Here is an 11,445-nt window from a genome sequence, read left to right as displayed (position 1 = left end):
GGGGAAAAAAAACTAAGCAGGGTTTGAGGGCTAGGCAGGCATACTTCCGGCGGAAGTGGAGTGGTCTCGCGGTGTGTAGGGCTGTATTTGCGGTGTATCAGCTGGCCTATTGGCCGGTGTGTCCAGGAGTCAGTGCGGAGCTGAGAGGTCACCGGGCACCTTAACTGCAATGGCGGGAATTAAAGGTAATGCTCTCCCTGTCTGACTGAAGGCGTTATAAGACTGTGCATGCCCCAGGACGTACAAGTGTCCCCTGCACCCAGCTTTCCCAGACCCCTGCATGTCAGGACCGCCACAGCTCAGTCTTTGCACAGCACTGACATATTACAGCGGGACTGGGCGGTTCTGCTATTCCGGGTGACCCCTGTGCAGCTGTATAAAGCCCCATTCACACGTCAGTGTTTGGCCAGTGATTTCCATCAGTGATTGTGAGCCAAAACCAGGATTGGAGCCTCCACAGACATAAGGGAAAGATCTGCTCCTGTTCTGTGTTTAGAGCCGCACCTGGTTTTGGCTCAAAATCACTGACCAAACACTGACGTGTGAATGAGGCATAAAGTGTAGGAAGCTGCAGGGTTTCTAGGATTGGTATCCTGACAGTTTTCAGCTCGTGCTATGGTCTGTGTGTCAGTCTATGCACATCTTGCATTCTATTCAGTGATCTATTCGGAACATGGCTATTATATCCGGGTCAGTACGCCTCTGATTCGACCAGTGGTCCTGTATTTTTCAGGTATGTGGGCGCTGGTTCTGGAATTCCACATAACGGCTGATCAGACGTGTGACACTGCCTGACATACACACATCTTCTGCTCTATGTAATACATGTGCAGTGTCGTGTCTCCGCACCGATGGATTGGGATGCAGGGAAGGCCCATGGACATGAGGGATGCCATTTCTTTTCCATCACACTGTGTGACAGACGACGGCCACAAATTGGGCTTAAAGGGGTTATCCAAGTAATGGGGAAAAAAACTCCTCAGGGCTTCTATATACATTGGTTAAGCTTTATTTATTGAAAAACCCCACACTTACACCTTTGCATGGTTCTGTTATTGCTGTGTACATGCTGTGGGGGCGTGTAACAATAACGCCTGAGCTCCCCCTCAGGAATATTTGTGGGCGTGAATAATCTGCCCTTCCCCGCCCCCTGCACTGCAGCGCTTGCTCTGCACAACCTAACCTTGCATGCAAACAGTCACATGATCATCTCCTAGCTTACACAGGCAGAAGATCTGCATTACATACATCATACACATAACGCATGTGGTGCAGTATGTAGTGAATACAGACAGGCTATAATAGCCAAGTGGTAAAGTAATGGTTCCCTGCATACCCGCTTCTTGGGCCCCATTCACACCAGCGCTATTATATATGTTGTTCTCATCTAATGGAGCAGAGCAATGAAACTAATGGAAGTGCTGATTGGGTACGTAAGGGAGGGCTTTTTTCATACGATCAACATACACAACAGATGCCATACTGTGATATCTAGCACAATGGAGTTCCATTGTGTAAAAAAATAAATATCTGCAGGATGGGAAAGTGCAGTGTACGACGTTTTTCCATCCTGCAATTTTTATTTATTTTTTATATACAGTACAGACCAAGTCTGGACACACCTTATTCAAAGAGTTTTCTTTATTTTCATGACTATGAAAATTGTAGATTCACACTGAAGGCATCAAAACTATAAATTAACACATGTGGAATTATATACATAACAAAAAAGTGTGAAACAGAAAATATGTCATATTCTAGGTTCTTCAAAGTAGCCACCTTTTGCTTTGATTACTGCTTTGCACACTCTTGGCATTCTCTTGATGAGCTTCAAGAGGTAGTCACCTGAAATGGTCTTCCAACAGTCTTGAAGGAGTTCCCAGAGATGCTTAGCACTTGTTGGCCCTTTTGCCTTCACTCTGCGGTCCAGCTCATCCCAAACCATCTCGATTGGGTTCAGGTCCGGTGACTGTGGAGGCCAGGTCATCTGGCGCAGCACCCCATCACTCTCCTTCATGGTCAAATAGCCCTTACACAGCCTGGAGGTGTGTTTGGGGTCATTGTCCTGTTGAAAAATAAATGATGGTCCAACTAAATGCAAACCGGATGGAATAGCATGCCGCTGCAAGATGCTGTGGTAGCCATGCTGGTTCAGTATGCCTTCAATTTTGAATAAATCCCCAACAGTGTCACCAGCAAAGCACCCCCACACCATCACACCTCCTCCTCCATGCTTCACGGTGGGAACCAGGCATGTAGAGTCCATCCGTTCACCTTTTCTGCGTCGCACAAAGACACGGTGGTTGGAACCAAAGATCTCAAATTTGGACTCATCAGACCAAAGCACAGATTTCCACTGGTCTAATGTCCATTCCTTGTGTTCTTTAGCCCAAACAAGTCTCTTCTGCTTGTTGCCTGTCCTTAGCAGTGGTTTCCTAGCAGATATTCTACCATGAAGGCCTGATTCACACAGTCTCCTCTTAACAGTTGTTCTAGAGATGTGTCTGCTGCTAGAACTCTGTGTGGCATTGACCTGGTCTCTAATCTGAGCTGCTGTTAACCTGCGATTTCTGAGGCTGGTGACTCGGATGAACTTATCCTCCGCAGCAGAGGTGACTCTTGGGCTTCCTTTCCTGGGGCGGTCCGCATGTGAGCCAGTATCTTTGTAGCGCTTGATGGTTTTTGTGACTGCACTTGGGGACACTTTCAAGGTTTTCCCAATTTTTCGGCTGACTGACTGACCTTCATTTCTTAAAGTAATAATGGCCACTTGTTTTTCTTTACTTAGCTGCTTTTTCTTGCCATAATACAAATTCTAACAGTCTATTCAGTAGGACTATCAGCTGTGTATCCACCTGACTTCTCCACAACGCAACTGATGGTCCCAACCCCATCTATAAGGCAAGAAATCCCACTTATTAAACCTGACAGGGCACACCTGTGAAGTGAAAACCATTTCAAGTGACTACCTCTTGAAGCTCATCAAGAGAATGCCAAGAGTGTGCAAAGCAGTAATCAAAGCAAAAGGTGGCTACTTTGAAGAACCTAGAATATGACATATTTTCAGTTGTTTCACACTTTTTCGTTATGTATATAACTCCACATGTGTTAATTCATAGTTTTGATGCCTTCAGTGTGAATCTACAATTTTCATAGTCATGAAAATAAAGAAAACTCTTTGAATGAGAAGGTGTGTCCAAACTTTTGGTCTGTTCTGTATATATTTTTTATAGAGATATTTATTTACTGATCTATATCACTATAATATATACAATCTATATAAATGTATATAGAGATATAGATCGGTAAATATATATCTCCATATATATAGATGGTATATATTATATATAGTGATCGGTAAATAAATATCTCTATAAAAAAAAATATATCATTTATATACCCTGAGCACTGCTACACCAGAAAGAGCCTACAATAACCCAAAAACCGAACCTCATTCCCCAACCTACTACAACTTGTACAAAAAAAAGAGCACAATGGGGGATAATGTGACCATATACAGCAGGTAACAGACAATTGACAGAAGCACCAAAAGGCCGGGCCAGAGCCCTCGGAGCACCCGACTGTTACTCTCCCTGAGATTTAGTCCCTTCCCCTGGATTGATAGGGCTACACTAATGGTCTAGCTCAGTCGTCGTATGCCTGCGCTGTGTCCCAATTTCAGCGCTTGCACAGTGCACTACTGCGTCTCTACAAACAGCCTATTTCCACTGAGCAATCACGAGACCTGTCCTCTCATGTCTGTATAGTGTCTCCCAGACTTGGCACTGATTGGAGAGCAGAAGAAGATCCACCATGCAAGCGCCCAGGGCAGGAGAGACTGCACAGGCCTGAGGGAATCTGCGCTGCTTGGAAAGCAGTAGACAATGCACTCTGCAACACTGGGACACAGTTTTTTCTCCACTCCTTTTTTTCTCCCCTCCTTTTTTTTCTCCCCTCTTTTTTTTCTCCCCTCTTTTTTTTCTCCCCTCTTTTTTTTCTCCCCTCTTTTTTTTCTCCCCTCTTTTCTCCCCTCTTTTCTCCCCTCTTTTCTGGAACTAGGAGAGTTTTCTTATTATGTGGACCCACTTTATGAATTTGCTTCATATATAGGGAATGTACACTATTTTACTTCATTCATTGCTAAGAAATGTACGTTGCTGACTGTCCTGGTACACAGCGCTCCACCCATGTAACATTTGCAGAAGCTAAGTGTTCACTAGATTCTGTCACATTCTACAAGGAGCGGGCATGAAAGAAGGCTTAAAGTGCCTTAAGGGATTACGGTGGTCAGATGACTGCCTGCTGACTGGCGTCAGGCTCATCCGCTGATGTCTCAGAACACTAGAAAACCCCAGGACCACCAGCTTCATCCGAGTCTTACAAAAGTCTTTCCAGCTATGGAATCTCCCAGAGAGAACTGTGGTAGGAACCCTCCGTCTGTGTGTGATGAGGAGGGGTCTTATACTAACACTATGAGAGTTGTGTGTTTTCTGTCTTATGGAAGAATTAACTGAATGGAAAAGTCCAACTTGCCCTTCTTCTCACCATCCCAGGGGGATATGCTTTATATAATCTCACATAGCTGTTGTGAGATGCCTGCCCCGCCTGTGACTGAGTCTTTGAGATTAATTTCCAAGGATTGTGTTTTCTAGCTCTGATCAGCCTCTCGTTTGGAGGAGCCGTCGGACTGATGTTTTTGATGCTGGGATGTGCACTGCCTCAATATAGGTAAGTGGACTTGCTCATTTTTGCCCCTTGCAAAATATGTATTGTGATTGGTGAAAGAAGGAAGCTAATACATACTTTTTATACATAATGTCTTCCTTTGCCGATAGAAGAAAGGCTGTGAGACCATGATAAACTAGGGTATAGATTCCAGCAGAGGGGAAATCTCATTTCTCAGAGTTGCCAAGCGACTGTCCCTGGTTTTCAGAGACAGTCCCAGCCAATTTGTCTGCACATTGACAACACATTGAGACAGCAAATTCTGCTCCCTGTATCTCACTCACTCAGAAGCAGCATATAGTGGATTACACAGAAGTACTGAGCAGTATAGATGTGAATAAAGCTCTTGGGGTGGGATGAAATCCTTACTATTAGTGCGGCATATCGCGGGGATATGGAAAACTTTGTTGCTGATTCGGCTTTCCGCTGTCAATTGGAGTAACCATAGGAACTTAAGTCACCTAGATACTATTGTTGCCAGCACCGCTGCTACATTTGAATCATGCTGCTATTCAACTTATTAACTGGGAGTCCATCCCTAATTATCTATTTTATCAATCGAGGCATTTTATTTATAGGTACTATTCTCTCTCAATTGTTCAATTTCATTGCTGTGTGTATGCCTTCTGGATGGTCTGTATTATTATTTTTTTCTCCAGGATTGTCTGATGTATTTTTAACCATATGTCCCTTGGATTTATAGTATTGTACTTAACTCTATTAAATTTAGTGACCGATTTAGCCTAGGTGTGCCCAGTCTTTTATATATATTTCAGATTAATAATAGGTGACCCCATCTTAATGTATGGTTAATGAGTCACATTAACCCCAAATCTTGCTGGCTGCCTGATGCATTTTTTTTGCCTGCCTTGATTATTATTATTTTTTAGGCAGGCTAATAATCTTGCAGTGTGTGGGCCGTGTACCTGCGCCGGCTGCTTTTCAGAGCACTAATGGCTGGGGACTGGAGAACACAGGACCCAGGAGGAGGAGGAATATGCCGCTGCTCCCATTCACCGAGCACAAGAGCTGAGATGGCGCAGCGGTAAACCCTCCCCCGTCCCTCCTCCTACTTTAATATTAGCCACCCATTCATTGGTGGCAGTGGTGCGGGCAGCATCAGAGCCCGCTAATTTTATTGGGATCTGAGGCGGCCGCGTCACGGGAGGGAGGGATTCTCCGTCCCTCCCTCCTTCTCCACTGACTCTGGCCACTGATGTGCACATCGGACGTTCATGCGCCTGGCGTCTCCACTCCTCTGCGGCCCGGCAAACAATCCTCCAGGTTCTGGGCCGCGGCCTGGCGGTTGGGAACCACTGCTTTAAAGGGATTCTGTCAGGTAGTTTGAGCATATAGAGCTGTGGACATGCACTGCTAGATCGCCACTAGCATGTCCACAATATACTTTTCTTATAGTGAAGTGTTTTTATCGAATAATAAAAAAAAAAAAAAAACTGTTCTACATATGTAAATGAGGCAAGTAAGGGGCCCACGGTGCTGTTTCCAACGGTTTGGGAGCCCAGCCACGCCCACTGTGAAGGAGCCCAGCACAGCCCCGCATCCTCTGAATATCCTCCTTGCTCCCCCGACGTCACAGAGTTGAACTGCTGTAATCTTGCGCATGCGCGAGTATGCCTGCATGTGAGTGCCGGAATGGTGTTCCTTCCCTGTGCACCACCCCGGCACTCGCATGCGGGCATACTCGTGCATGCTTGAGATTATAGCTCTTTAACATTGTGACGTCGTGTGAGCAAGGAGGATATTCGGAGTATGCGGGTGGTGCTGAGCTCCTTCACAGTGGGCGTGGGCTTGGCTCCCGAACCGTTGGTAACAGCCCCTTGGACTCCTTACTTGGCTTATTTACATATGTATAAAATCGTTTTTTTATTCAATAAAAGCACTCTGCTATGAGAAAAGTGTGTGTGTGTATGTATATATATATATATATATATATATATATATATATATATATATATATATATATATATATATATATATATATATATATATATATATATATATATGCTCAAACTACCTGACAGAATCCCTTTAAAGGGCTTGTCCATGATTACAAAAACATGGCTGCGTACAATCAGTACCACAACATGTGGACAGGAGTGGCACTGTTCCTGAAAGGAGGTAGCCATGTTTTTCTAGTCGTGTACAACCCTGAAAACTGTTCATAGAAATCAGGCCCCTGTGTCATACATATGTGAAAGCCTGAATGGAGGAGCGAAGTTTGTAGTCTTGGAAAGATGCCGTTCTCAAGGTTGTCTTGTGTTTTTGCCCCTCCTCTTTTGAACAGTCAGTATTTGCCGCTGTTTGTACTGTTTTTCTACGTCCTGGCACCGATTCCATACAGCATAGCAAGACGAGTAGTAAACGACACAGACGCTGCAAGCAACGCCTGCAAGGAGCTGGCCATCTTTCTCACAACTGGCATTGTGGTGTCCGCCTTCGGACTGCCTATCGTCTTTGCCAGAGCAGCGTTGGTAAGTACTTTGAACAAATTTAACAAACTGCTAACATCCTCCAGAATGTAACAAGTGCGATCCCTGCCAGTTCTACACTTTTTTTTTTTCCTTTATCACTCATCTGTCACACTTTTACATAAAATTTTCCTTTATTGGTGCCTGTCGGCAGAAGTGAGACAGAACTTGTTTAGAGGTTGTCCCACCAGTACACAAAATGAAGACTCCGCTATTAATATGCTGTTTAAAAAAAGATTACCCTCCTGGTGTTCAAATTGTATAGCAGTGTGCTCATTGCTGTACACTTTGAACACCAGGTGGCGCTATACTATGAAAGGAAATATCATAACACCCTAAATATGCTTAAAGGGACACTGACAGGCCTAATAAGCATATTTAGCTATATATATGACTGCACAGGTCTTCTAATGTGTAATAAAAACATATAAGTATACCCCCTGTCCACCTTATAAATACAGTAAACTCATGTTTTATAACCTGATAAAATCGTCTTCTTTCTGCCCAAGGGGCGGCGTTTCAGTTCACTTGCGCCCAGCCAGCCGCGCCCAGCGAAGTGAATATTGATAAGCTGGGCGGCGGTTGGGGCGAGGCTGGCTGGGCGCAAGTGAACTGATACACTGCCCCCCTGACTATTCTATCAGGTTATAAAACATGCTTATTGGGCCTGTCAGTGTCGCTTTAATTTTCTATGATCTGTTCAATGAATGACATGTAATAGTAAGACAGCCCCTTTTAAAAACCTTTTCCGTTGGAATAAAAATTGGTGGCAGAGGGGCTTGAAGCCATAAAAGAATGGATTTTCACCTTCACCGATCCCGCGCTATTCTCCACTTCCTGTATTGGCTCGACCTGAAGGTGATGGCAGGAAAGGGCCTCTCAGCGGCCTTAGCATTGACCTCAGCCAGCCAGTAGTTAGCTGAGCTCCCCTTTCCTGCCATATCGGGCTTGTCGAACCGGGGTTGGAATGGCGAGCAGCTGAGAACTGTGAGGGTGAACATCCATTCGTATGTTTTTAAACGGTGAATCCAGTCTTGACCATCCATGGCTGAGATATCGAAAGACCTGTCATGTTTGGTTAAGGAAGCAGCATAGTTATAAAAGCTGTGTAGCACTGGCCGCAGGATTATTTTGTGTAACCTCTGGCCACCATATGAGATGGGTATTTTGATCTCTGCTTTGAAGAATACCCCTCTGAGGTCACTGCCACTGATTTATTATTTTTATTTAATATTTTTATTCTGCTGGAATAGCCCTTTAACGTATCATACTGACATACCTCACACGTTGGGGGCATATCGCTAGGATATCCCACAGCTGGGCCCACAGCTATCTCTGAACCAGGCCCCCATAGTGGACAAGAGTGCTCCACGCATTGTATTAGTTTCACATGATCAGTATTTGGTCAGTGTTTTACTTCAGTCATGATGTGCAGACACCCATCGGAGCTGTTCACACGACTGCTTTTCCATTGGCATTTTGGCGCCTGCGAGCGCGGCCTCACTGCCTCCCTTACATCTCAGTGGGAGGCAGCGCTGAGGATCACAGAGTTACGTCTTAAACCTGCGGCCGTTCTGAGAAGGGATGTGGCCACTGCTATAAGACACCGCTCCAATCATCAGCACTGCCTCCAATTGAGATGTATAGGAGGCAGAAAGGACATTGCCGCGTGTGTGTTTCGGCAGGGCCGTCCGCGCCAAGAATCCGCTAGAAAAGCCTTTGCGGTGGCATTTTTGGATAAAGGTCTCTGTTTTCTTTTAACCAAAGACAAAAAAGCATTTAGGAATCCACTTCTTGCTTTGGCTCAAAAGACTGCATGAAACACTGTGGCTATGTGAAAGGTCTGTTACAAGATCCGCAGCAGAAATCCACGGTTGACGGTCCGGTTTGAAGTGCCGCAGCTCTACTCGCGGTTTAGCTGCATGCAGTGTGTGTCCGCTGTACATGTTTTTCCCTGTAGACTTTTCACCACTGTTTGTTCTGTTTCCTCCTGTTTGCAGATTCACTGGGGAGCATGCGCGCTCGTCCTGACCGGAAACACAGTCATCTTTTCTACCATTTTAGGCTTCTTCCTAGTGTTCGGTAACAACGATGATTTCAGTTGGCAGCAGTGGTGAAGTATAATGGCAGAACTGGACTCTCCAAACGGCCATGGTCCTGACTCCAGCGAGCATCCATTCAGCCAGTGAAAGGACTAAGCACAAACTGGCATCAGCATGTGGAGTCTTCTCATTGCTTAATCGCGCTTTTGCCATGGACATGCAGAATAGAATGGCTTACCAGGAATTTTGAGCTTCCTTCATATGTTCAGTTATTTTTCATACCCTCTCAGTAGCTTTATGTTACACCTTTTTTATATTTTATCCTTTGGCTACTGGAACCCCTTTTCCCTCCATTCCTTGTTCAACGTATCAAGTAGTTTAAAAAGAAAAATGCCATAGACAATGCACTTTTTATTTGGGGTGTTATATGTAGATATATTTTTGTTCTACCAATCCTTATGACCAATATGTGCGTTGTATTTGTGCTTATTTATTTTAAGATTGGACTTTTACTGTATAAATTGTCTTATTCGTTTTTTATATTTATGACAACTGCTAATGAAATTAATTAACTACTGGTAATTTCCTTTTCCGTTGGCCTAACTTAAGGCCAAAATACCAGTGTAGGTACTACCAATAATACACAAAATCCATTCTCATAGGCTACTTTCACACTTGCGTTCGGAGCGGATCCGTCTGGTGTCTGCACAGACAGATCCGCACCTATAATGCAAACGCTTAGATCCGTTCAGAACGGATCCGTTTGCATTACCATGAAGAAAAAAAAAAAAAATTTTTTTTTCTTTTTTCTTTTTCTTCATGGTAATGCAAACAGATCCGTTTTGACTTTACATTGAAAGTCAATGGGGGACGGATCCGTTTGAAAATTGAGCCATATAGTGTTAAATTCAAACGGATCCGTCCCCATTGACTTCCATTGTAAGTCTGGACGGATCCGTTTGCCTCCGCACAGCCAGGCGGACACCCGAACGCTGCAAGCAGCGTTCAGGTGTCCGCCTGCTGAGCGGAGCGGAGGACAGACGGAGCCAGACTGATGCATTCTGAGCGGATCCGCATCCACTCAGAATGCATTAGGGCTGGACAGATCCGTTCGGGGCCGCTTGTGAGAGCCTTTAAACGGAACTCACAAGCGGAGCCCCGAACGCTAGTGTGAAAGTAGCCTTACTTGGTTGAGGGTTTGTGGGCAAGACCTGTGCCCAGATCTGCTTCCCCCCTCCACAAAGCCGAGAAGGGGAATGGAGCTATTCTATTCCTGGGTGGATCATCAACTCCAGGGCTGATTTTTCACACATATTACCACATGCATCCATATGCTAATTCTGTGAAGCCAGCAAATGAGGGATTTGAATAAGGTCTTATGCACACAACCACAGATACAGATAGCGGTCGTGTTGCATCTGCATTTTTGAATTCACAGAATCCGTGGTCCACCATTTGCAGACAAGTTTAGGACATGTTCTATAGTTTTGCGGAATGGACATATGGATGAGGAAAGCTCACGGATCATCCTATAAAAGATGGAATGCCTGCAACATGTGGACTGTAGACCCATTTCCCTCGGCTTAAGATATCCCGCTATGAGTGATTAGCTTGGTGGGAAATGTTAACATTAGTCTTTTGAAGTTGTTCATCACACAAGAGTTTTATTTTTTGAAGCTGGTCATCTTCTAGCACTCATCTTGGGATATCTTGAGCCACAGAGATTATAGTAAGGAAGGACACATCTGGAGATATTTTACGTACAAATATTTATTTGCGTGTACCATAATCATCAGGATTTAGATCTTTTAGCTGTTGCCAATTCCACTAGATTATCTGATGCTTCAGATTCACTTGGTTACTCTGGGTCAATGGCATCTGTACGATTTGCTGTCTTTATTTTAAAGGTCTTGGCCCATCTAGGATGCTGATGGTATATTGCTAGGATATCACGTCAATATCGGATAGGTGTGGGTCCCACCTCTGAGACCTGCTGTTATCTAGAGAAAGGGGCCCCCAAAGCAAAGGAGAGCACGCTGAACATAGCTGTGGGTTGGGCAATAGCCAAGTGACCATGCTCTGCTGTTTTCTGGATGTCCCAAACCAGTGAATGGAGATTACACCATGCAAGTGTGGCCACCTCTCCATTCTCCGCTATGGGACTGCCTATTTTCATGTCTCTGAATAGG

The 11,445-nt window shown here is 44.7% G+C and overlaps 1 protein-coding gene across 1 annotated transcript; it reads left to right on the top strand.

Moving 5' to 3' along the window:
* Positions 1-38: 38 nt before the first annotated feature.
* Positions 39-9,773, top strand: LEPROTL1 (leptin receptor overlapping transcript like 1). The gene is made up of 4 exons (XM_044278576.1): positions 39-185; positions 4,653-4,728; positions 7,031-7,217; positions 9,215-9,773. Exons 1-4 carry the CDS (start codon positions 170-172, stop codon positions 9,329-9,331), a joined length of 396 nt encoding a protein of 131 aa, XP_044134511.1. The 5' UTR covers positions 39-169; the 3' UTR covers positions 9,332-9,773.
* Positions 9,774-11,445: the final 1,672 nt, after the last annotated feature.

Source organism: Bufo gargarizans, chromosome 1 (assembly GCF_014858855.1).
Source record: "Bufo gargarizans isolate SCDJY-AF-19 chromosome 1, ASM1485885v1, whole genome shotgun sequence".
NCBI lineage: Eukaryota > Metazoa > Chordata > Amphibia > Anura > Bufonidae > Bufo > Bufo gargarizans.
This window is presented reverse-complemented; position numbering and strand designations above follow the sequence as displayed.

What these genes read in the sequence shown, in the direction of transcription:
- LEPROTL1 (XM_044278576.1), top strand. An exon ending in TGTGCACTGCCTCAATATAG is followed by an intron (nt 4,729 to 7,030) that starts GTAAGTGGACTT and finishes TCTTTTGAACAG; the next exon opens with TCAGTATTTGCCGCTGTTTG. An exon ending in TCTTTGCCAGAGCAGCGTTG is followed by an intron (nt 7,218 to 9,214) that starts GTAAGTACTTTG and finishes TCCTGTTTGCAG; the next exon opens with ATTCACTGGGGAGCATGCGC.